At 36.4% G+C, this 27,230-nt stretch overlaps 1 protein-coding gene across 9 annotated transcripts in view; it reads right to left on the bottom strand.

The window, feature by feature from the left end:
• Positions 1 to 2,628: 2,628 nt before the first annotated feature.
• Positions 2,629 to 27,230, bottom strand: part of CREB1 (cAMP responsive element binding protein 1) — a 67,617-nt gene continuing 43,015 nt past the window's right edge. For 6 of the 9 annotated variants that reach the window (XM_047773349.1, XM_047773348.1, XM_047773347.1 and 3 more), the window contains 3 exons: positions 20,779 to 20,961; positions 18,596 to 18,746; positions 7,769 to 9,335 (listed from right to left, as the gene is read on the bottom strand). In XM_047773349.1, coding sequence (XP_047629305.1) covers positions 9,191 to 9,335; positions 18,596 to 18,746; positions 20,779 to 20,961 — 479 coding nt within the window. In that variant the 3' untranslated portion in view covers positions 7,769 to 9,190. Of the gene's footprint in view, positions 7,501 to 7,768; positions 9,336 to 15,502; positions 15,652 to 18,595; positions 18,747 to 19,571; positions 19,635 to 20,778; positions 20,962 to 27,230 lie in introns of those variants that run through there. The other 3 variants (XR_007134074.1, XM_047773355.1, XM_047773351.1) reach the window with 3 other exon arrangements.

Here is a 27,230-nt window from a genome sequence, read left to right as displayed (position 1 = left end):
TGGGAACTCCAAAAATAGCATTTAAAGTACTTTTAAAAATCACTTTTTAGTCCTCTTATGGCACAATGGCTTAAGGATCTGGCGTTGTCACTGCAGTGACCCAGGTTGCTGCAGTGGTATAGGTTCAATCCCTGGCCCAGGAACTTCCATGTGCTGTGAGTGTGCCCACAAAAACAATACAAAAATTAAAAATCGCTTTTTTAATGTATCAGTATTTGTAGAGGTCCTAGATATAGGGCCTGCTATAGTTGGTGAAACAAACATGTATCATGTAACAAACATGTAATTTATTCTAGTGTCAGAGAAATGGTTGGTAATTCTCCTACCCCCAGAACCTCTACCAAGACAGAAGTAGCATTTTCAAGTTCTTTAACAGTAAGGAGGCGAGATACTGCAGTGAGTAAAGAGCCTTGTTGTGGAAGGCTCTCTCAGCACTGACATGAACTGCAGGAAAGCAGGGTAATCCTCAGGTCTTTTTGTCACTTAAAAAATTGAGGATTTATTAGCATAGAGTGTCTTTCTGCTCTAAAATGTTATGCCTTTCTTTCTATAGAGAAGGGTTAAATTTTAACACTGGGAAAGATGGTACACTGAAAAATTAAGTTCCCTAGCTGAGAACAACTGTTTCTCAGGGAGATTTGAAGGGAAAACTATAACAGAGGTGAGAAAAGGAAGGATGACCTACTTTATAACCTTGTGTAAGGCATTTTTCTTCATATATATAATATATGTATATGAAAAGAGAGACTGTGAAGTTTGACATAAATACTAACAACGTGATATTTTTATTAACTTAGTAGATTCTTAATACTGCTTAGGAAACAACCCCCAAATATGAAGAAAACTATACTTGATAAATAATAATTTCCAATTCTCTGTACCTAGCCTGGAGATACTAACTGGTGTTTATATCTGTACTAACTTGTGTTTATCTTAACAGTCAACAGTTTCAAACAACCTGTATGTCCACAAAAGAGTGTACTGGTTAAATAAACTATGACACATCTATATGTGGGGTACTTCGCACCTGTTTGACTGAGTTAGATATAAATATAGTGTAATGCAACTACTGCCAAGACAAATTCAGTGAGAAAAAGAACCAATTATGGAAAAACGGGAGAGGGAGAATATACATTACACTTGCACGGATTGTCAACAGAAGGATATACAGACTTGCCATTTGTCCTGGTTAGTTTTTTCCAAATGTATGTATTACTTTAAAATACTAAGTTAAAAAATAAGAATGAAGACATTTTCAAGAAAGTGAAAACTTACAGAATGGGAGAAAGTATTTGCAAATCGTATCTGATGAGGGTCTAGTATCTAGAATTTATATATAAGGAACTCACGAAAACGTTAAAAAAATTAATCAATGACCTGGGACAGAAGATATACAAATAGCCAACAAACACATGAAAAGATGCTCAGTATCATCAGTCATTAAGGAATTACAAATCAAAATCCTAATGAGTTTCTCCATAAGGATGGCTAAATAACTTTTAAAAAATCAGAGTAACAAGTGTTGGCCAGGATGCAGAGAAATTAGAACACTGAAACGTCACTGGTGGGACTGTAAAATGTTGCAGCTTCTGAGGCAGTCTGGCAGTTCCTCAAGGTTAAACATAGAATTACCACATGACCCAGCAGTTCCACTCCTAGATGCATAGCCCAAAGAATTGAAAACAGGGACTCAAATACTTGCACATGAATGTTCACTGAAGCACCATTCACAGCAGCCCGAGAATAGGAACAGAGCAGATGCCCAACAGTTGAACTGTGTTGTATACATACTTTGGAATATTATTCAGCCATAAAAAGGAATGAGGTACTAATAAACACTAGGATGTGGAGCAACCACAAAAGCATCTAACTGAAAGAAGCCAGACACAAAATCTTCACTTGCTACAGACCCTCATTAGATTCTAAGCCCCATTTTGGTCAGTGTGCTTAAGAAAGTTAATATGCATGAGAGGAATAGAACCCTGATTAAAGTAGTGCTTTTATGAGTTTTTGTCTTAACCAGTTTAGTGATTTAGTAGATAATGGCATCATTGACAAGGTGGAAAAGAACCAGCTGAAGAACAGATTTAGAAAAATTAAAATGTTCAGTTCTGGCCCATTTTGCAGTTGTAGAGAAGGCAAATGTGTCTGGAGCTCAGGGATAAAAGTGTATGGATATGTTAGAACTGTTTCCTTGGTGGTGTGTCTTAGATGGAGCTTCTTGAGGACAGGGACTCTTCAGTGCCCAGAAGTGTGTTCTCAACAAGTATTTGTGAAATGAGCAAATAACAGCAAAGGTATGGATGGGGAGAAGACAGGCACTCCGTGCTTTTATTGGTCCAAGCACCTGAGCACAGCCTACAAGGTCGGTCACCTTAGGTCCCGATTTGCTCAGCACAATCCTGGTTTACACTTGCTGTCCCTGTGTAATTAACACTATCATCCTTTCGCTCTCAAGAATGTCTTTGTACCATAAATTATGTGGTCCCTCTTTGCAGAAGAAAAAAAGGCATAAAATTCATGTAGTTCCTTCAATACAATGGCAAGTGTAACAAGCTTAATAAACATGGCAATTTTTAAAATGTATTTTAGAATACAGCTGCTTATTTTCAGAAACTGAATCAATAGCACAGGAGAGAATCTTTTATTCTTGTGCTTTAAGCAAAGAGCGGATTAGCCACATACCCCCCTTCCCCGTTCTTTCCATTTTATATGATCACTGAATTTTAGAATTACAAGGGGACCAAGAAGCCATCTATTCTTATCATTCTTCCAATGCAAACATGCGTTTTATGACATCAGAGATAGCTGGCCATAGGTTTCCCATTGGTTGTCTCAACAGGGCAGTAACATCTCCACATCTTCAAATAGGTACCGTTCAATCTTACTGAAAAAATAAATCTAGTGCTAAAAACTAGGAATACAGGAAAATTAAGTAACTGAAGATATGTTCTTGTTGCTTGAATTAGTTTCCTGTTGCTGGGCAACACAAGCTTGTGATATACTCTAACATTTCTAACATAACTTTTGCTCTGTAACAAAAGTAATAAACCCAAGTCCAAAAAATACAGCTTCACACGACTATCAAAAACCAAAATATAGAGACCCCAGCCCCAAAAAAGAGACTTACAGAGTTTTTAAAAGCATGTTTATGTGACTGCACATAAATGTTTGTGTAAAAAGGGCATTATGACAGTTGATACCACAAAGATTACAGTAAGAAAAAGCACTTTATGACAATATTCCACAAATTCACAAGGATCACTTTAATATACAAAGCAACTGCTACCATTCTGAACACAAAGCAGCTAATATGTACATAGTGTTAATAAAATGCATTATAACTCAGTACATTTTTTTTTCTCTTTACACGATAAAGCACAAAAAGATTTAGGTAAAAAATTAAAACAGGGATGTCTCTAGAATGTAGGGAATTTTATTAGAAATGTATTTCCCTCACTATAGTTACTTATTTAGTATTCAACTCCAATAGCAACATCAGAGTTAAAAATCAATACCCTGTTTTGTGCTGATAGTTTGGGGGGGGGGGAGGTATCCTTTACCCCAATCCTCAAGGAAAACCCAAAACCAACCAACCCCCGGCCCAAAACCAAAACAAACAAACAAAAAAAACAAAAAAACAAAACCGGAAACCAAAACCCCCAAAACCCTTCTCTAGAAACTTCCCTGATTATTTTGCTTCTAGTTTCAAGTGATACAGCTAGGTTAGAAATAATTCCTTTTTTGAGTGGGGATGACAACTGATATGTGGCAAATCAGTTGGGGACGACCTTACATGGAAAACTGTGAGCTAGCACTCTGCCACTCTAATCTATATTCACAGAAAAATGCTGACAGATAATTTCCCACTTGTAATATAAATAATTTTATTACATACACAAATTGGAGTGGCACCTGGATAAAAATACAATGTCTACAAAGCATATACCAATTTTAAAAACATAAGAAAATAAAACCTCCCAAATACAATGATAGATCATTTCACTTGGCCACCTAACATAAGATCATTACCTGCAGGGATTTTCTTCCTCCCCTACCAATTTTTAAACTATCTCAGATTTACTCTCACATCTCTGAGATGCTCCTCAAACACAAGCTTGGAAATGCTATACTTCTGTAGGCAAGAATTAAATAATGCCTGTATGAAGTAGGTAAAATCTGAATTTCCTACTGTTTAACTCATTCACAGACATTTCCTTAAGATTGTTCATTTTCCTTTGACTTGCTGGTGAGAATAATTCAAAATGTATCATGTTTTGCCCAGCTAGGACCTGTATGCACAGTACCAGAATGCAGACAGGTCAATATTTTCTCTCTGTGCTAAACAACTCAGCCTGTTCATTATATCAACTTGCTTCACAGGCTTTGTTCTATTTTTTTTTTCTATTTTTATTTTTTTTAAAAAATAAATTTCAAGCTAAAACACCTGAAATATAATCCCTCCATTCAAATGTTATCTGGTCCCTCTTCGTTTGTTTGCCCCCTGAGGACACATACAAAGGCTTAAGCTACATTCACTAATCAGTAAGAACTTATCATAAGCAAATGAGACAGATGGAACTTCAGCACCCTGTTTGATTATTTGAAATTCTTCCATACTGACTCAGCTTCATGATATGTTCCACCCCTCCTGGGATTAGTGCCTCTCTCAGCCATTGATTCTAGAACGTCAAGGAAACCAGTTCCTAGTACATAGAATGACTGTGCAGTCAACTTAAAAAAGTCAACATATCAACATTAAAAGGATTCAAGATGTATGTTAGCCATTCAACAAAAAGTTCTAGTTGTGCTTTGTACAACTGAGCGAACAAATCTGTCCCACAATTCTTTACCTACAGGCTTACTAATAAATAAACACACCTCACTTTCCCCCTCATCTGAAATTTAGGCAGCATTCCTTTGATGTTAACAAAGCCAATTTTAAAGTGAAAAAATTTAAATCAAATGATTACATATGTTCTCCATGATGATAATAATTGTCTTAGAAAATCTTTTACTCTTCTGGACAAATTCATGGATATCTTGGGATCCTATAGTATTAATAGTATTAATGTTGGGGTGAGGACAAAGTCTCATTTAAAATTTGGAAATAAATACTTATTCACTTGAGTTGCTTTCCCATCTATCTTTATCCATGATGAAAAAGAATAAGATAGGATTTGAACCCATCTTTAATTGGGCTAGTCAAATCTAATTTCCTGATTTTTTTTTTTTTTTGGCAGCTATTTATAAGGCTAGCCTTTAGGTGTTTAAATATTTTAATCAGTGAAAAGTTTCCATTAAAAAGCCACATGATTTGAACAGAGGAGAAAGACAGAAAAAATCAGCTGACAATTAATTGATGAGGGAATTTCTCAAGTTTGCTAATACCCAAACTGGGTCATTTTTAAAAGTGCAAGTTACACCCAAACATTTACAAAGAACATAATGTAAATATAATCCAAATAAATACATACCTTTTGCATTAAGTCAATGGGAAACAATATACCAACAGTTTTCAGGATTACAAAGGCCACAAATAAAGCCTCTTGAAAAAACTGAAAAGGTGTGTAACAATTATCTCTAAAAACCACTTTAATTCAATATCTTAACTTTAAGATATTAGCCTTATTTAATCCTGCAAAATGAAACAGACTTTTGATCTTCAAAATAAAGAGACCGATTTGTGCTAATAGCTGACTGTAGTTGATCACAGAATTAAAAGCATATTAAAAATGAAAAACTTGTTGTTTCTTCCTAATAAGCCTTTGTATGATTCCACACGTCACCCCAATGGTCAAAATGATTCCAGGGATTAGGCCTGAGAGACAGAGATAAACTTCAGCCAGATGACTCCTGATTGGACAGCCTGCCTGATTGGTATTGTGCTTTCAGATACTAGCACTGCTGATGACTTACCATCAAAACATTTTCTGACAAAAATCCCTGCTCAAATGAAAACACCAAAATTTTGCCCCCAGGATGATTTTTGAAACTCAGTGGAAGCTTTCAGAAACTATCTTCAAAATGTTCTTTCCATTGTTATAGCTGCCAGAGACAAAGCATAGAAACCAAATACTTTTGAAGCGGGGGGTGTTCAAGTGACTAGTAACATATTTAAATATCAAGCCAAAGGAAACAATAAAAAAAAAAATTCTTGGAAGAAAATTAGGACACAAATCAATCATGAGTGCTAGAGTAATGCTGTCCAAGAAACTACCAAAAGGGATGCAATAGAACACGTAAAAATGTAAAATTTCATCTGACCTCAATATACTATAATACTCAGCATTCCTGACTTAAGAGCTCTCAGAGCTTCAGATTATATACTGTATGTATATATATATGTACACTTATATTATACAAATGCCATTTCCCCCCCACCAAGAATATCTAAATGAACAGAGCACCTATGACAATATTATGGTTGCCAATATGGTACTTGAGTTTGAAAAAGAACAAACTTAAGAATTACATCTGTTATCAGTTTTTTTTAATAATGTGAACACAATGGATCTAGCCCTTTCTAAACCACTTTTCAGTTAAACACTATCAAAGCTTGAAAACTCATAAGAGCAATATATCAAAAATAAACCCCTCCCACTTCATTTTTATTAGAGTTAATCTGTCCTATAGATAAAAGTGCCACATGGCCCTATATTGCAAAGTGAGCAATACCAAACTTGCTATTTTCTAGGCAAATCAGTAGCATATGTACAGATTCCTATGATGGTGTTTTTATTCCCTTTTGGCCAATATGAAGAGAAAAAACATTTATAATGTGGCCGCATATGTTCTTGGCTATAAGATTTTTTAAAATTATGCTATTTTCTTCATAAAGATTCTCAAAGTTGCATGCTTAAAAACAAATACTTTTCTCCCCCAATTCTCTTTAAAAAAAAAAGTCTGCACAAAAGAGGCTTAATTTCTATTTGTATAAACTGAAATCTTCAAGTCTCTCCAAGGGTCTAAACAGATTTAGCAACAGAATATATTTCTTATCTCACCATTAAGTTAATGACTTCAAACCAGTGCAGTCACCCCCAAGGTACAAAGGACCCAGTCTATAACTTATAAATCCAACCAGCTAGTATGGATGTGACTGCCTTGATTTATCAGGGACTAAGAGAGCTACTAACTTTCTAATTAAATAGAAAGGCCTAACTTTTGAAAAACATTTCATTTGCTAAATACTAGGCAATTTTCACTTATAAAGATTATGACTTTCAAAATATTCAGTTTTGATTCATTAAGAAAGAATTCTAGTTTGTGAACAGATTTGTAATTTTGCTTGGTTTCTATTAAACAAGTTTTGGAAAACGATATATCTATGCTGGTATACAAATAACTTTTATACTATAACTTTCCCCATTAGCTCAGCAGGATAAACAACAAAATTTACAGTCGTTTGAAAGCCTTCTTGAGAATCTGGTGAATTGTCCAAATATAAGACTACATCACTCAATTCTTAGAATGATGCTCCTTCACAAACTGTTCATCCTTGAAAAAAGATAACAGTTTGTTACAAACAAAAATATACCATTTACAGATATTAAAAATCTTACTTTTCAAAATGGACCAATAATTAACACCCATATCTGCATATTTTAACACATTAATAAACAAATAACCCATGACTAAACATAAAACATTAAATTCTATAGTCTATTTTAAAAAAGGAATAACCTTCTCAAATGAGAAATTATAATCTGACATTGTCAATCTCCAATTTTTCAAAGCCATCTCAGTGTTATTATTTTTTCAAATGGTAACTTTTAAATTTATCAGGCTTAGTGAGTAGAATGAATAATAATAATTAAAAGTAGTATTGGAAACAATGCATGATACATACAAATACAGACTTTTCTAGTTAGGAGTTAAAACAGGTAGCTCCTTCACAGAATGACAAAAGTTATATAACATTTTGGAAAGCTAATGTGTAACTATTCTTTTGAGAAGAAAACAACAACAAAAAAAGTTTTTCAAGAATGACAATCCAAATATTGTAGTACAGCAGTCATTCAAACATGTCTGAAGAAAATTATTTCCCTTGTGCATATCTAATACTGTACTTTTAAAGAACTATACCTTATAACTTTTTTCATTTAAAAGATTCACTAGATACTCTGTTAAAGTATGTTAATATGGAAAAGGCTTAAAATCAGTATTTTTCTACAACACAAAATATTTTACAAACAAATACATCACTTTGCTTTAACATTTTGAAGGCTTTCCTGTTGGTGGTATAAGTGCAAAGGGGAACAGTTAGAAAAATCTTTTAAAGTAAATGAGTGACAATATAAATATTTTTGAAGGCGATGACAAAAACATTTATTTAAAAACCTTGTTATATAACTCAAGGGACTGTACTAATGAGCATCTTTCTGCTAGAATTTAGTACTAAACTAAAACAAGCTTTGTATTTTTACTTTGATTTAAAGTTCAAATACCATGCTTTTTCATTCAGTTGGTTACTTCTTTAATGTATTCAAAAATGTTGAACACATACAGAACTGAATTAAGAAGCAACAACTGCCCTATGGAAGAGCTGCAGTGAATACAGAATGTTTTTAAGAACCAAGAACAAGTTTTCAGTATTGAAGAGAATGTACACAGAAAGCACTCTGAATTCATTAATTTCTTCAACACCATTCTAAAATTCTTTTTTTAGAGGGTATATCTCTTAACAATTTTACATAATTCACAATGAAAATGTGAAAACGTCAATTTGGCAATCAACACTTCTTCATTGCACCTTACTTACTTTATGCATGCGGCCCACACATTACTTCAGCTCAAGAGGCTGGGGTAATTCTGTCCCTAAGGCAATCAAGGAGCTCAGCACAAACCTTGAAATCATTAAAAAAAAAGATTTTCTTTTCCTCATTTCCCCCATCAATTTACAAGTAAACAAATGATTACTTCTTGAAGGGGGTGGGGGATAAAAAGCAGAAGTCTCTTCATGATTCCTGGTGCTGAAAATTTCTTGAGGGGAGAAGTGGAGGCAGGTGTTGGAGCATTCACAGTTTAATGCAAAAGCACAAATGAATGAAATTCTGTAGTTGCTTTCAGGCAGTTTTGCGCATAGAAAAAAAGAAATGTTTAGAAAATAAAATGTTTATTTCGTCTTTCTGGATGTGGCCAGGCCAGTCCTTTTTCCACCATAATAGGTGAAAATGTAAATCCCAAATTAATCTGATTTGTGGCAGTAAAGGTCCTTAAGTGCTTTGAGCTCCTCAATCAGTGTCTTGTTTTGGTTTTCAAGCACTGCCACTCTGTTTTCTAAACATTTCACATATTCTTTCTTCTTTCTACGACATTCTCGTGCTGCTTCCCTACAAGTAAAAAAGGACAGAAAAATTATGCAACATTTCTATATCATCTATTTTGAGTAGAAAGAATACTCAGTTGATTAAAAAAAACTTTAAAGCACCAATCTTAAATCAATGGGACAGAGGCATTGCAAGCATTTTCATATTAAATACTATTATATCTTGTAGTAGAATAAAAAACTGAAATGAACTTTAAAAATTTTTAAGAAATCTTTAGCTTGGAGATAGCCTCTTAAATCTTCGCAAAAATTTCTATGTAGAATCTTTTTTTTTTTGCTTTTTAGGGCCACACATGTGGCATATGGAAGTTCCAAGGTTGAACTGTAGCTACAGCTGCCGGCCTACGTCATAGCCATAGTAACTCAGGATCCAAGCCTCGTCTGAGGCCTACACCACAGCTCACAGTGATGCTGGATCCTTAACCCACTGAGCGAGGAGGCCAGGGATCGCACCTGGGTTCTTGGTTACCAGTCAGATTTGTTTCCGCTGTGCCGTAACAGCAACTCCTTAATATTTTTAAGAATAGAAGAGAATGAAAAGACTCTCCCAGTGGATTGTATGGGTGAAAGAACAGATATTCAAAACACTGAAGCCAGCTAGATAGCCCAGAAATAGACTGATAAAAATATAGTCAATTAAATTTCGACAAAAGTACAAGGGGTAGCATAGAGAAAGGATAGTCTTTTAAACAAATAGTTCAGGAACAAACAGGTGGCCATATGGAAAAATGAACCTTGAAACTCTTCACACCTTATAAAAAAGTTAACTCAAAACGGATCACAGACCTAAATGTAAAACATAAAATTTTAACACCTGACGGAGAGCAGTTGGAATGTTCATCCATTGTTGGTGGAAAGGCAAAATGGTACAGCCACTCTAAGAAAGAGTTTGGCAGTTTCTTACAAAATATACACTTACCATTTTATCCACCCAGGCCACTCCTAGATATTTACTCAAGTGTATTGAAAGTTCATACAAAAACCTATATGTAAGTAAGCATTTCTACTAACTTTATTCATAATCCTCCCAAACTGGAAACAACTAATGAACTTCAAGGTAAATGAATAAGCCATATCTATACAATAGAATACCAGGTATAAAACCAACTACTGATTCGTGCAACACTATCAATGAATCTTAAATGCATTCTGCTAAATAAAAGAAGCCAGATCCAAATGGTTACATACTGTATTTACACGAGATTCTGGAATAGATTAAAAAAAAAAAAAAAAAAAGATGCAAACAGTTCAGTGGCTTCCAGGGGCAATAAGGTATCCTAAGAGATTCTTTTTATCTAAGGTCTTTTTTTTTTTTTTTTTGGTTTTTTGTCTTTTCAGGGCCTCACCCGAGGCATATGGAGGTTCCCAGACTAGGGGTCTAATTGGAGCTATTGCTGCCAGCCTACACCACAGCCACAGCAACAAGGGATCCAAGCCACGTCTGCAACCTACACCACAGCTCACGGCAATGCCGGATTCTTAACCCACTGAGCGATGCCAGGGATCAAACCCGCAGCAACCTCATGGTTCCTAGTCAGATTTGTTTCCACTGTGCCACGATGGGAACGCCTTTTTTTTTTTTTAAATAGCTGCACCAGTGGGATATGCAGGTTCCCGGGCCAGAGAATGAATCTGAGCCACAGCTGCAGAAAGGTCAGATTTAACCCACTGTGCTGGCCCGGGACAGAACCTGCACCTCCACAGAGACCTGACTGGCTGTAGTTAGGTTCTTAACCCAGTGTGCCACGAGTAGGAACTCCACAAGAGATTTTTTTTAGAGTAGTATAAATGTTTTGCATGGCACTGTGATGGCAGATATATAACACTATACATCTGTCAATCCCATAGGTAGAACTATACAGCACAAAGTAATGAAAATTTATTTTAGTTTTTTCTTTTTCCTTTTTAGGGCCGCACCAGTGGCACATGAAGTTTCTGAGCTAGGGGTGAATCAGAGCTGCAGCTGAGACCTAAACCACAGCAATGCTGGATCTGAGCTCCATCTACAACCTGTAACACGGGTTGTGGCAATGCTGGATTCTCAATCCACTAAACAAGGCCAGGCACTGAACCCACATTCTCATGGACACTATGTTGGGTTCTTAACCTGCTGAGCCACAAGAGGAATTCCAAAGTAATGAAAATTTTAAAATAAAAACTAGGATTATCGGGGAATCCCAGAACTGAATGAAGACACTGAAAAATCTAACTGTACTGTAAATGTATATAACATTACCTCACTGAAGAGGGTGGAGAAAAAAGCAGCAGACTTAAGGAACTTTGAAAACAATGCTTTGCCTAGTTCTTTAAGGCTAAACACAGAAAGAATTATACATAAATACTATATTGTAAATTTGTTTCTCAAAGGAGTACAAGTTAGCAATTATGAAACTATTTTATATAATACTAGAGTTTACAAATATATAAATAAACTGTCCTTAATGGGAAGCCAGGTTTCTGTCAGAGAACCAAGTCACAAATAAGCAAAGGGAGGGAGCGTTAAAATGAACCCTGTAGTTACAGATTACAGAATCAGAGGGATCAGGACAAATATACTTAAAACACACACATACATACACACTTGCTAGCTTTGTCTTGGGAGAGGGCCTGTGAAATTGTAACAGCAAAGAGCACATCTAGTGCCCAGCTGATTTCTATATACCATTTTTCAATGAAAGAAACCAGAGGTTGGGAGTTCCCGTCGTGGCGCAGTGGTTAACGAATCCAACTAGGAACCATGAGGTTGTAGGTTCGATCCCTGGCCTTGCTCAGTGGGTTAAGGATCTGGCGTTGCCGTGAGCTGTGGTGTACGCTGCAGACGCGGCTCGGATCCGGTGTTGCTATGGCTCTGGCGTAGGCCAGCGGCTATGGCTCCAATTCGACCCCTAGCCTGGGAACCTCCATATGCCATGGGAGCGGCCCAAGAAATGGCAAAAAAAACAAAAACAAACAAACAAACAAACAAAAGAAACCAGAGGTTGTATAAGAAATGGCAGATTTCAAGGCTAAAACAGGGAAAACACAAGATGAGATGTTGAGCTTGGATGATCCCACAGTAGTGCCAGAAAGTAAAGACGTGCTTAAAGAAAAATAAGACGTCATCCAAAGGACACAGAAATCAACTTGGAGGAGCTCCCAATGGCCAAAGCTGGAATAATCTTAACAATAACATAAATAATACTGAATTACAGCCCCAAGAATAAAGCAAAAATCCATAAGCCCATACTGATATAAATAAGTACACAGGGAAGGGACAAACTTCCCTTATAGAAGAATTCCAGTTAATAGTGGGGAAATAGAAAATCCTCATTAGAATATCACAGAAATAACTACTGCAGGAAAAATTCACCTGTGACTACTAAAATTAATGGGGAAAACTTTAAAGAGAAATATCTCCTTTCTAGGAGGTAGAGTTTAATTCTGCTCCCTTTGAATGTGGGTTAGACTTAGTGACTTGTTTCTAAGGAACAGAATATAAAAAGAAAGAAATAACTCTGCAGTGGGGACACCTGGATGGCACTTTAACCAAATACTCAAGAGCTACTGATGCCAATAATGAGTTATGTTAGCATACACTCCCTGATATGATGTGACAAGGAAGGCACACCATACCTCAGTTGTATTCTTCCCCCAAATCCATTATCTCCATTACAAAGGTAATCACACAAGCTCAAACTGAGGGATATTCTGAAAGAAACTTGACTACTATTCAAAATGACAAGGCCATGAAAGACAAGGAAAAAACTGCTACAGAGATGGAGGAGGTGAGGAACTGTGATGACTAAATGCAATGTTGGATCCTAGATTGCACTCTGGAAGGGAAAGGAATAGAAAGGAATAACTGAGGAAATTCTAATAAAATGGAGAGTTAAGAGTATTATACCACAATAAATACTATGTTAATTAGCATTCACTATATATGACAGAATGTTAAGTTTTGATAAACACAGCCTCATTAATATGCTAAAATTAAAGGCAACTGGATAAAGAGTATCTGGAACTCTACATTCTTCTTACAACTGTTCTTGTAAGCTAAAATTATTTCAAAATTAAAAATTAAAAACTGCATGCTAAAAATACGTTATTTTCACGTACATATATATACATATTAAGGGAAAAAGTTATACTCCAGGATGTTAATATTTTTAGTGGTAATATTATTTTATTACCACTGGTGGTAATAAAATAATTATTATTTTATTACCAGTGGTAATAATTTATTTTTAGTGGTAAAATATTAAAATATTTTAATATTTAATTAGTGGTAATTAAATATTCCCCCCCCCTTTTTGGTTCAACTGCAAATATATTTCTGGTAGCCTTTAGCTGGGGCATGTTAATACAGTGCATACAACACCTGTGGTTTCCCAAAAGTGATGATTAAATATCTTTTTTTTCCTGCTTTTTTAGGACCGCAGCCACAGCATATGGAGGTTCCCAGGCTAGGCGGCAAATCAAAGCTACAGCTGCCAGCCTACACCACAGCCACAACAATGCAGGATCTGAGCCGTGTCTGCAACCTACACCACAACTCACAGGAATGCCGGATCCTCAACCCCCTAAGTGAGGCCAGGGATCAAACCCCAACCTCATGGTTACTAATCAGATTCATTTCCACTACTCCACAACAGGAACTTCAAGTTATGTTTTCTAATGCGCTTATAATGTGCGTTTTACTTCTGTAATAAAAACAAATAAAAATGGGATAATATATATTCTTTGGTAAGGTTACCGCTCTTTTCCACTATGAACATTCTCAATCTTTTTTTTTTTTTTTTGAATTTTGTCTTTTTAGGGCCGCATTCGTGGCATATGGAGGTTCCCAGGCTAGAGGTCCAATTGGAGCTGTAGCTGCCAGCCTACAACACAGCCACAGCAACACCAGATCCCAGCTGTGCCTGCAACCTACACCACAGCTCACGGCAACTCTGTATCCTTAACCCACTGAGCTGAGCAAGGCCAGGGATCAAACCCGCAACCTCATGGTTCCTAGTCAGGTTCGTTAACCACTGTGCCACTATGGGAACTCCATATCTTCGTTTTTAATGGTTGATTTCTTACAGCTGAATGGATGTGCCTTAAATTACACAGCATACACTGTTTTGAATTTTCAAATTTTTGAACCCCATTTCTAATCCATTCTCTTTGAATTTGCCTATCCATATCCTTAATCATCAGTCTACTGACTTTGTTAAAATGTTTCTAGTTTGGTGTTTGCTTTGTTACTTTATCTTTTCCTCAGCTAATCAAAGGTTTTATATTTTTAGACTCAAACCTATTAACCATTTCCTTTATTATTTCTGCTTTTAGGAAACCTATTAAATTCTTCCTAAACCCTAAAATTGTAAGACAGGAGTGGTGGGTTGTATTGCTTCCAAAATTTCGTACTTCTCCTCCACCCCGTGGGAAGAGCACACACCCCTGTTTCAGTGACATTTGGCTTGTCCTTGTCTGTGCTTCGGCCAGTGGTATCCCCAGTGGATGTGTTCACCAGAATCAAAGAGATACTTTAAAAAGCAGTGCCCCTTTCCCTTATGCTACAAGAATGACAGGTCTCAAAAGAGATACTTCTCCTTGGGCTGGCAGCATGTGGAGATGAACCACAGCAGCTGACTTGCAGTTGCCAAAATAACGCAAGTGAGGAAGAAATCTTTGTGGTTCTGTAAGACACTGAGATTTTATTTTTCTGTTACCACAGCAACACAAATTAATTTAACTATCCATACCTTCTTACCACTTCATTTTTGAGTAAATGGCAATTTTTAGATTATAGGCTTTGAGGATCAATTTTTTTGTTTTCTTTTGCAGCCGCCCCTGCAGCACTGAAGTTCCCGGGCTAGGGATCAAATCTAAGCCAGAGCTGTGACCTACGCCACAGCTGCAGCAACACCAGATCTTTAACCCACTGTGCCAGGGTGGGGATTGAACTGGTACCTCCACAGAGACAAGCCGGATTATCAACCCACTGTGCCATTACGTGAACTCCTACAACTTTTCCTTATCAAAGTTTAGTTTAAGAGGATAAGCTGTGTTTGAGGTGCATGAGGGATGTTTATCATGGTGAACATGTCCAGGAGGAGAGTGCTTCTCTAACTTTTCCACTTAAGTATCCACAGTGGCAGAGGAAATGAAACGTGGGGCACGGTCCAAAGCAGCTGTTACTAATGCGAGTTTAAATCTTTAATTTTATGTTTATTTGAGCAAAATAAACATTCAAGGAATGCACACCATGTCTTGCCTCTTGGGACTACATTCTTCTAGCACACTGCCATGTGTTTCCAGCTTGAGTGGCAGAGCGGATGACTGCTGCATACCGGAATCTGGGAGACAGAATGTGCACAGGCTTTGGTGCCAGACCCAGCCTCATCTTTTAGTTCAACCTATTTCTTAAAATGTGCGACCTTTGGCAAGATATTTAACTTTTTTAGAACCATATGTCCTCTGTAAAGTGGAGATGAGTTTCTCTCTCATTGTAGGCAAAATTAATAAAATACGTAAAGAAATGAAGTATAGTGTCTAGCACACACTGGGCTCTAAATAAATAATACCTCAAGGGAGAAAGGTCAAAGACAGAATATATACAACTAGGAAGTATCGGCAGACAGCTGATGATATATGGGTATGGATGCAAGTTTGAAGGAAAACCTGAAAGGCAGTCAGAAAGCCTAGAGTTGAGGGAAAGAAGCAGTCAGAAGTGTCAAATACTCCCAGAAAAATAAAATGAAATGAGAAGAATACATATAGGAGTGAGGTAGGCATGTAAGCCAGATTCTAATGAATGGAGGTTGGAAAAGTAGAAGCAGCAGTAATCTGAGAATAAAGGGAAAAGGGGGCTATAACAGAGACAATGGGAAGTTTCCTTACAGTGAAATTAAAGCCAAGCCAAAGTATTTTATTAAAGCATCCACATAAGCCAAGTAGCTTCTCTGAAGATCTCAGGCAAGCAAAGGTTGTTAGCAACTGTAGCTATGAATGTATGCCCTGTCCCCAACATGGTGTGGGGGTGGGAATCATAAAGAGAGAAAAAGGAAAATTTGGCACACCAGTCAAATTAATGAGTTTTCATAAATGTGCAGCTTTCTGCATAACAGAGCAGACAAGAAGCTACACAGTGCTGCTGCCTCAACCAATATGATTACGCTGCTTAAAGTCTTTTCTATATAAGAGGAAATGTTTCTGTTACACAGAGCCAAACTATACAGACGTAATCTGAAGTCCTTCTGTTGTTTTCATAATCAAGAGATTTATTTTCTACCTGATTGCCTGCTGAGAACTGGTTTCTTTAGTAAATACTGTTATCTTAAATTTTATAATCTAGTCTTGTTTTTTAATCAGACATGGTTTTAAATTTTAAAGTGTTAAAAAAATAAAAAGTGTTAAACATTTCCTTACATTTTAAAGCTTAGAGTTTAAATGCATAGTTTAATTCATATTTTCAAATACATTTAAACATGAATATGCCTTTTATGCTTCTGTTTATTATTGCAACGTAAATAAAGAAAATCACAGACGACGCAGCACAAATAAAATAAGTTACTCAGCTTGTTTCCAACTCTTTTCCTAATATCCGAGAAAAAACTGCCATTTCTCATAGCTTAGATGTAATTCTGTAACAGGAATATTTTAGAAATGAAAGGGTGATCTGAGTTGAAACATGAAATTCCATAAAAACAGACATTTCAACAGAGCACTGCAGCTACAAAGGACTTTCAGGAGTTCCTGTTGTGGCTCAGTGGTAACAAATCCGACTAGTAATGATAAGGATGTGGGTTCAATACCTGGCCTTGCTCAGTGGGTTAGGAATCCAGCACTGCCTAGCTGTAGTGTAGGTCGCAGCTGTAGGCTTGGATCCCAGGTTGCGGTGGCTGTGGTGTAGGCAGGCAGCTGCAGCTCTGATTTGACCCTCAGCCTGAGAATTTCCATATGCTGCAGGTGTGGCCCTAAAAAGCAAAACAAACAAACAAAATCAAAGTACTTTCAAAGGAATTATCTTATTTGATCCCTAAAGCAACCCCCTGGGTGGGTAGTGAGATTGTGTTTTAGAAAGGAGAGAACTGAGGTTAGGAAGCTTATGTCCTTCCAAAGTCATGGTGAAAAGGGTAGATCTAGGACCTGAATCCAGATCCTCTCTAAATACCATCTCTAGGTTTCTTTCGCTTTATTATAACATTTGAAGAATCTTCGGATGAATAGCAGAGGGGTATTTTCATAGTTTCAAACTTTCAATATCTTTATTTTCATTTTCTTTGGTTTGTCTTCGGTTACTTAATGTATCTTAAGCTAACTAAGTATTTAAAACCTAAGCTAAAAGGAGTTCCCGTGGTGGCGCAGTGGTTAACGAATCCGACTAGGAACCATGAGGTTGCGGGTTCGATCCCTGCCCTTGCTCAGTGGGTTAAAGGATCCGGCATTGCCGTGAGCTGTGGTGTAGGTTGCAGACGCGGCTGGGATCTAGCGTTGCTGTGGCTCTGGCGTAGGCTGGTGGCTATAGCTCCGATTTGACCCCTAGCCTGGGAACCTCCATATGCCATAGGATCGGCTCAAGAAAAACACAAAAAAGACAAAAACAAAACAAAACAAAACAAAAAACCTAAGCTAAAAAAGTAAAAATACTAAGATAAATATAAATAAATAAAAGAATTTTTTATTGTTTTTGATGATAAAACCATTTAAAGTTATGAAGTTACTTTAAGGGGTAGCTTTGCCCACATTTAATAAATTTTTGATATGTAGCATTTTCATTTTTGAAGACTAACTCTTAAGATTTTTGTGTTAAACTGTTATTATTTTGAGTAAAGATAATAAGCATTAAAACTTGGACCGGCCATTATGCATTTACCTTATTACAAATATATTTAGCATAAATAAAGCCTAACATTTAATTTTAACATATACACATGATACTCTTGATCTTCTTAAATATTACTCATCATAGGAAACAATTTTTAAATAACCTAGCTAGAGCAATAGTGAAAATACAGCAAAATTGTGCATTAAATCTCCCATGGGGAGACCGCATGAAAAACAACTACTCTATCATCAGAGATTGACCCACAATCCCATTAGCCATCTCATAAGTGCAGCTTATGAAAGAAAGAAGTTTCAGCAAGGTCCATCAATTCTACCAGAAAAAAAAAAACCCAAAAAAACAAAAAAACATCTCAATGCAAAGATCCTATTGTTGGCAGATGTTAAAGACACATGTCTGGCAGAATCTGAAGGGTACATGACTGACAACAATCTAAGTAAATGCAATATGCGCACCTGTTCTTCATTAGGCGGACCTCTCTCTTTCGCGCTGCTTCTTCAGCAGGCTGTGTGGGAAGTGCTGGAGAGGATGCCATAACAACTCCCGGGGCGATGGTGCTAGTGGGTGCTGTGCGAATTTGGTATGTCTGTACATCTCCAGAGGCAGCTGAAAAGAAAAATAGTGAGCATGGTGTAAGACACCAAAGCACTGTGACCTGGGAAAACTACATGTGTCAATCAATCTGAACATACATTTTGGATTAAAAGGAAAAAAAGGAACAGATGATTCTGACTAAAATGTTGAGAGAATCAGCACTCTTTGGGATATTACTCAGAAATAATTCCCAATTTAGTGTATTTATTAGTATAGTCATTTGGATGAAAGAGGTCTTAACCTGTGTCTGCTGGGTCTTACATTTCTCTCTCAACGGAATGTGATTCTGTTCTGTTGTAAACATGCTTACCAACCTTAAGTCTAAAAGGTAAGTAGGACTCAGCTTGAGTGATCTTCCTAGATATAGTCCTCAATGTCCTCCTTTGATATTGGTAAATTCATATTAAAAAATTTCAAGTAGACTCTTGCCACGACATAAAAACGACCATGATTTTTCATAAGATAGCAAAATGGAAGAGAAAATAAAGCATTATGGTCAACTATTATAAATTTCTAATTGTAACAAAAGTGAAAGTATGAAAAAGTGTACCATAACCATAATGCCAATTATGTTATCTGTAAGCAATGTTTTAATGTAAATTATAATGGCTAAATAAATTTTATTTTTCTAACGAAATGATACATCATTTGTGAAAAGAAATAAATCACTATTTGGCAAACCACTTTTAAAAACAGCTTAATATATGCCCTCCTAAGAATAAGAAACCTAACATTATTTGAGAGAATTTGAAGCTCTTTATGAAGTCATCCATTTGTATTAATATCAATTAAAACGTGGAGTTTGAGTGGAAAAGATTTATATACTAAACATGTTACCATCTTCAAACTGACGTTCAGAATTCAAATTCACTGACATCCTGCTTTACAATTTTTGAGTACCTGCATGTAAAGTGAAAAGGTGTTTTACTCCCATTAATAAGCAAAATATTATCTTCTTCAAATATTATTTGTTTAGTAACAGAATATATTCTGTAAAAACATTAGGGCCTTTTAAATAAATTATGACTCTCTAGTGGGTGTTTCAGGATTATTCAAAATTAATCATCCACAGTGAAGGGGCACACCTGTCATTACCTAACAGAGGTAAAACACTATTAATGAAAATATTTTTAGAAGCAGATTTATTATTCCAATAAAATTTTTAAAAAGACTATTTCCTAAATATGTAAATTTTAAATCTGGCATAAATCATATTTTTAAAATATTCAAATGAACTCAAAGAAAGATGATTAACTCCTACTCATAAAGATTCCTGAAACAAATATGAAGAAAATTTAAAAATTAAAAGTAAAGAGAAAAAAGCTATTTCTACAATTCATCAAGGATTTAATGATAACTTTTGCTTAGAGAGCAGCAGACTTGCATGCTGGTATAAGCTTTTTCAGAATATAATGCTTGCTTTCTTCCTTCGTTTTTGGCCTCAGCTGTGACCTACGCCATAGCTGCAGCAATGCCCGATCCTTAACCCACTGCTCTGGGCTGGGGGATCAAACCTGTGCTGCCTCAGAGACAACTATAATTCTTTCTTTTGAAATAAAAACTGATGATCTTAGAAATGAAGATGTAAATTTCTTTTGACTACAAAGCATAAAAACAAAATTCTGAACTTCCAAGTTTCTCATCAGTGATTAAGTTCAACTTTTCATCTGACACATGAAAAAAGATAAGGCCCAGGGAGACTGGGTTTTATTCAAGGTCACAGAGCAAAGCTACATAGTTAGATTTACAATCTAGCTTTTCTAACTACTAAAATTTTATTGCCTTTGCCTCTAATTTACCCCATTTCTCCTATAACCAAAAAAAGTGCTATAATTTTAAAACTAAAAATAGTTGTTTTTATGCCATGACATTTTGGTCCAATTGGAATAATGGAAGAAGAGCTCGTGAAAAATATTATCTATAACAAAGAAAAATAAACTATACTTTAATGGTGCTTTGCAGTATCATACTTACTTTTTCTGAGTTTATAAAATTTTAACCTCTCAAAGAATTTACCACACCTGTGAATTTTGAATTCTCTTACCTTGAACAACAACTTGGTTGCTGGGCACTAAGATCTGCTGTCCATCAGTGGTCTGGGCATACTGTAGGATGGTAGTACCCGGCTGAGTGGCAGCTGCATTGGTCATGGTTAATGTCTGCAGGCCTTGTACCCCATCGGTACCATTGTTAGCCAGCTGAATTGCTCCTCCCTGGGTAATGGCAACTAAAACCCAATGGATTTTACTGTTACAAGTTTAATTAATACCATGTAAGACTTATACACACACTAAATTCAAAGCAGACATAATTTGTAAGACATAATCTAAAGCCCAGAATTAAACCCACACACCTACAGCCAACTCATCTATGACAAAGGAGGCAAGAATACACATTGGAGAAAGGACAGCTTGTTCAAGAAGTGGTGCTGGGAAAACTGGACAGCCACATGGAAAAGAATGAAATTAGGACACTAACACCATACACAAAAATGGATGAAAGACCTAGATAAAAGACCAGACACTATCAAACTCTTAGAGGAAAACAGAGGCCAAACACTCTCTGACATAAACAACAGCAACATCTTCTCAGAGCCACCTCTTAGAGTATTGACAATAAAAACAAAAATAAACAAATGGGACCTAATCAAACTGAAAAGTTTCTGCACAGCAAAGGAAACCCTAAACAAAACAAAAAGACAACCCACAGAATGGGAGAAAATCTTTGCAAGTGAATCAACTGACAAGGGATTCACCTCCAAAATTTACAAACACCTTCTGCAGCTCCATACCAAAAAAACAAACAACCCCATCCAAAAATGGGCAGAAGATCTAAACAGACAGTTCTCCAAAGACAACATACAAATGGCCGAGAAACACACGAAAAGATGTTCAACATCACTCATTATTAGGGAAATGCAAATCAAAACCACTCTGAGGGACCACCTTACACCAGCCAGAATGGCCATCATCCAAAAGTCTACAAACAAGAAGTGCTGGAGAGGGTGTGCAGAAAAAGGAACCCTAGTACACTGTTGGTGGGATTGCAAATTGGTGCAACCACTGTGGAAAACAGTATGGAGATGCCTCAGAAAACTAAACATAGAACTACCATTTGATCCAGCAATCCCACTCCTGGGCATCTATCCAGAGAGAACCACGACTCGCAAAGACACATGTACTCCAATGTTCATTGCAGCACTATTTACAATAGCCAAAACATGGAAACAACCTCAGTGTCCATCGACAGAGGAGTGCATCAAGAAGATATGGTACATAAACACAATGGAATATTACTCAGCTATTAAAAAGAATGAAATATCTGCATTCTTAGCAACAGGGATGGACCTAGAAACTATCATGCTAAGTGAAGTCAGCCATACAATGAAACACGACATCAAATGCTTTCACTGACATGTGGAATCTGAAAAAAAGGACAGACTGAACTTCTTTGCAGAACAGATGCTGACTCACAGACCTTGAAAAACTTATGGTCTCTAGAGGAGACAGTTTGGGGGGTGGGGGGATGTGCTTGGGTTATGGGATGGAAATCTTGTGAAATTGGATTGTTATGATCATTATACAACTACGGATGTGATAAATTTATTTGAGTAATAAAAAAAATTAGACATAATCTAAGAGAAATTAATACAGCAAATAACATTACTGGGACGGATTTTATTTTCTTTGGGGCCGCACCTGCAGCATATGGAGGTTCACCGGCTAGGGGTTGATTCAGAGGTAAGCCACCAGCCTACACCACAGGTACAGCAACACCAGATCTGAGCTGCATCTGTGACCTACAACACAGCTCACGGCAACGCCGGGTCCGTAACCCACTGATAGAGGCCAGGGATCGAACCTGCATCCTCATGGACGGATTTTATATATTCAAGTAACTTTCTGCTCAGAAAACCTAATCCAATTTCTAGATCATCAATGTACTCTATGAATGACATTATAATTTATAATAAGGTCTTTTAATAATCTTACAAAAATAAATGAGAGAATATTAAATACTTTTTGAAGTTATTTGGTTCAAAGAAGGCACCATTCTGTGATCTATACTCCTTCATTCTGGCATTAACTACAAATATTTTTCTTTTTTATGTTCATGTACTTATTAGCACAGATATGGGCATGTAATAGACACCCAATAAATGACTGTTTAAGTGCATAATTAATAAAGCAGTTCAGTAATACATTCTGTTCTCTGACTCACTTAGCAATGCATAAACTATAACAAAAGTCCACTCAATGAAACAATTGAAATGAGCAATGGAATTTAATTATCACAGACCTCTCATGGAGTTTAAAATAAGAACCCAAGAATATCATTTAGATAAAAATAAGTTACATATTCAAGCATTCTCGGGTAAGATCCATTGATTATTCATGAATTAATCACACTTACTAAAAGGAATAAGTGTTACAATGGAATCAAATTTGGCTGATACTAACATCACTTTATATAAAAAAACTGAATTAACTTTTTTTTTTGCTTATTAGGGCCACACCTGCAACATATGGAGGTTCCCAAATTAGGGGTCAAATCGGAGCTACAGCTGCCAGCCTACACCATAGCCACAGCAGTGCAGGATACGACCTACACCACAGCTCATGGCAACACCAGATCCTCAACCCCTGAGTGAGGCCAGGGATCAAACCCGAAACCTCATGGTTCCTAGTTAGATTCGTTTCCACTGCGCTACAGGAACTCCTGAATTAACCTTTATGCTATAATACATGGAGAAAACTAATAAGAAAATTTCCCTGTTAGACTTCAAGAATTCCAGAAAGAGAAGAACTAAGAATCACAATATTTAATATAAAATTGCATAATGGATTTTAAACTAAGTCAGAATGTCTGACTTGAATGTGTTATTTTTTTTGTCTGTTAGGGAATTAGTTTGGGATCAACTGTCAACCAGCTCTGGGTACCTAATATCCTGAGTCATTTATATATGGAAAATTGGGTTACTTATGATTCAATCAGGAAAAAATAAGTTATTTGCTATGATTTAGTTTAGTAAATAATGCCTATGGAAATTAAGATACTGGGATATATAACCCATCCACTCTAACTAACTAATCCCATAAATTTTACTTATCTTAGACAAGGAAAAAAGGAGTATGTAAGACCTATTCTGAGATTAATACTGCAGGTTAACTTGAAAGAATCAGAAGGTTAACAGAATCAAACTACAATTTCTCATACAGAGTTAAATAAGTAAATTCCACTGTATTCAACATACAAAGCTTTCTTCTTGACTATATACCAATGTAGTCAAGGTGGGAGGAAAGAAGAAGAAAACTAGAAATCAGGAAATCTGGATTCTAATCCAAGTTCTATCACTAAACTATTATTTGAATCTGTTATCTCTTCTGTAAAAATAAAAACATCTGGTTCTAGCCACTAAGTACAATTGTTATAAAAAATCAAATGAAATCAGGTATATATGAAAGTACTCTGAAAACTGAAGTCTGATTCTACCATTGTTCTTCTCTTAATATTTATTTATACACTTGATTATTCCAAAAATACTTATGACAGCCTTCAATAAAACTAATTTCAGGGGAGGGATATAGATTGGGAGTTTGAAAATAGCAAATACAAACTATCATATATAGAATGGATAAACAACAAGGTCCTACTGTATAGCATAGGGAACTATATTAAATATCCTGCAATAAACCATAATGTAAAATAATACGAAAAAGAATATACAGGTATAACAATTACTTTGTTATAAAGCAGAAACTAATGCAACACTGTAAATCAATTATACTTCAATAAAATAAAATTTTAAAAATCAATATAATGCTTTTACCATAATATGAAGAAAATGTAAAAGAAAACTTACATACAATAAAACACAGGTTAGGAGTTCCCGTTGTGGTGCAGCAGAAAGGAATTTGACTAGGAACCATGAGGCTGCAGGTTCAATCCCTGGCCTCACGCAGTGGGTTAAGGATCTGGCGTTGCCAAGATCTGTGGTGTAGGTCAAAGACGCGGCTGGGGTCTGGCACTGCTGTGGCTCTGGTGTAGGCCGGCAGTAACAGCTCCGATTAGACTCCTAGCCTGGGAACCTCCATATGCTGCAGGTGTGGCCCTAAAAAGACAAAAGATAAAAACAAAAAACATAGATTAAAAAAACCCCACTAAATTAGTTGAAACAAAAATAAAATGACAGGGAGTTCCCATTGTGGCTCAGGGGTAAGGAACCCAACTAATATCTAAGAGGATGCAGGTTCAATCCCTGGCCCAGCTGGGAGGGTTAAGGATCTGGAGTTGCCGTGAGTTTTGGTATAGGTTGCATATGCAGCTCAGATCTGGCATTGCTATGGCTGTGGCTGTGGTGGCCAGCAGCTGCAGCTCCGATTAGACCCTTAGCCTGGGAACGTTCATATGCTTCACCTGTGGCAAAAGAAAAAAGGAAGAAAAAGAAGTCAAGTAACTGATGTGGCTCTAGGTATATATAATGGTTCTACCACAAAAATCTAGAGGAAGGAAAGAATATAATTAAACAAACTTAGCTGCGATTTCGAGTAGCCAAAATGGCGAAGAAAACGCAATGGGTTAGTTTTATTTAGTGAAACAAAAAAATTGAAGTTCAAAATGATAGAAACAGGTGTTCCTATCTAAGAACAGAATGTCTCAAATAAGACTTTATTATCAAGGAACTATGAACCAAGTAAGGGATAAAACAAGTAAAAGTATTAATTTAAAAAATATATATATTGGAGTTCCCGTGGTGGCTCAGTGGTTAACGAGTGTGTTCGATCCCTGGCCTAGCTCAGTGGGTTAAGGATCCGGCGTTGCGGTGAGCTGTGGTGTAGGTTGCAGACATGGCTCAGATCCTGCGTTGCTGTGGCTCTGGTGTAGGCTTGGCAGGTACAGCTCCGATTAGACCCATAGCCTGGGAACCTCGATACACTGCAGGTGCAGTCCTAGAAAAGGCAAAAAGACAACAACAACAAAAAATTGAAGTAGTACAAACTAGTGTAGGCACCGGGAAGGGTCACTCGGCAGGATGGCTTGGACTCAACAATTCCACTTTTTGGGTGCTACCCCACTGGATACTACATATATTAGAATGTTCTTATAGCATTGTCTGAAACAGTAGCAATGTCCTAAATGTTCATTAGTGTGTGTGATTTTTGAAATAAATGTTATATTTATTAAGCAAAACACAATGCAGCTATTAAAGAAACCATACACATAACTAGATATGCGTACATTTGTCTATGGTATATAAATAATGTAGGTCTCACTTGTTTAAAGATACACAACGTCTATGTATAAATAGAATGAAAAAGAATGGAAGGATAGGGAGTTCCTGTCGTGGTGCAGTAGTTAATGAATCCAACTAGGAACCACGAGGTTGCAGGTTCGGTCCCTGCCCTTGCTCAGTGGGTTAACGATCCGATGTTACCATGAGCTGTGGTGTAGGTTGCAGACGTGGCTCGGATCCCGCGTTGCTGTGGCTCTGGCGTAGGCCGGCGGCTACAGCTCCAATTGGACCCATAGCCTGGGAACCTCCATATGCCGCAGGAGCGGCCCAAAAAATAGGAAAAAAAAAAAAAAAGCTATATATATATAAAAAAAAAAAGAATGGAAGGATATGTAGTAAACTCTTGTTACTGGGGAAAGATGGAAAGGCTATTTTAATTAATATTATAAACTACCACTTGAATTTTTACAAGCATGTATTTGTTTTATAAGTTAAGTAATTGATATTGTTGTAAATATAAGTGGTCATTATTTTTATTGTTAATGACAACATACTGTTAATCAGCACCATCAAGGCCATGTGTGCATACACAGAGAGAATAAGGGATAAAGATAACATATGAAGCTTTTAAAAACTCAAAAAAATAACTTTTAAAAATAATAACTGTCAGTTGCTAGAGGGGAGGAGTGTGCCAAACTAACTAAACATCTACTTTTCTCAGCTTTACTTCCCTCGACTTCATTTCCCTATTTGAGATTCTGATATGCCTCTTTCCTAAACAGCACATTTTCTAGTTTAAGTGAGACTCACTGCAATAAGTGAATCACTGCTATTAATCACAGGAGTATTCTGTATCCTTCAGGTTTCCTAACATTGGAGAAAAATAAAGTGCATGTACCAATGACTTAGAATGCACACCTTGAATAACTCAAACTATTTGTATATCAGGCCCAAAACCCACATACACACATATATAGATAGTACTTATTTCTGCCAACTAAGAACAAAGAACTTAAGAAAGAAAAAGATGACTGAATTTACAGAATGGATAAGAAACTTAGTCAGAAACGCCTGACTTCTACTTACTATTAAATTTCAGCTTTGGTAGAGCTAAAAAATCTGCTACTTACTTTTAATGCAGTTGAAATGCAAATAGGTTACACAAACCAAGGCTGATCTTTAACTGGAAAACTGAACTTGGGAGTCAAACTTTTGTACATATTTCTGACATATTACCCCCAAGGCATTAGAAAATTCATTCA

This window comes from Phacochoerus africanus, chromosome 3 (genome assembly GCF_016906955.1).
Source record: "Phacochoerus africanus isolate WHEZ1 chromosome 3, ROS_Pafr_v1, whole genome shotgun sequence".
Taxonomy (NCBI): domain Eukaryota; kingdom Metazoa; phylum Chordata; class Mammalia; order Artiodactyla; family Suidae; genus Phacochoerus; species Phacochoerus africanus.
The sequence above is the reverse complement of the archived record's forward strand: the minus strand, read 5'-3'. Positions and strand labels throughout refer to the sequence as shown.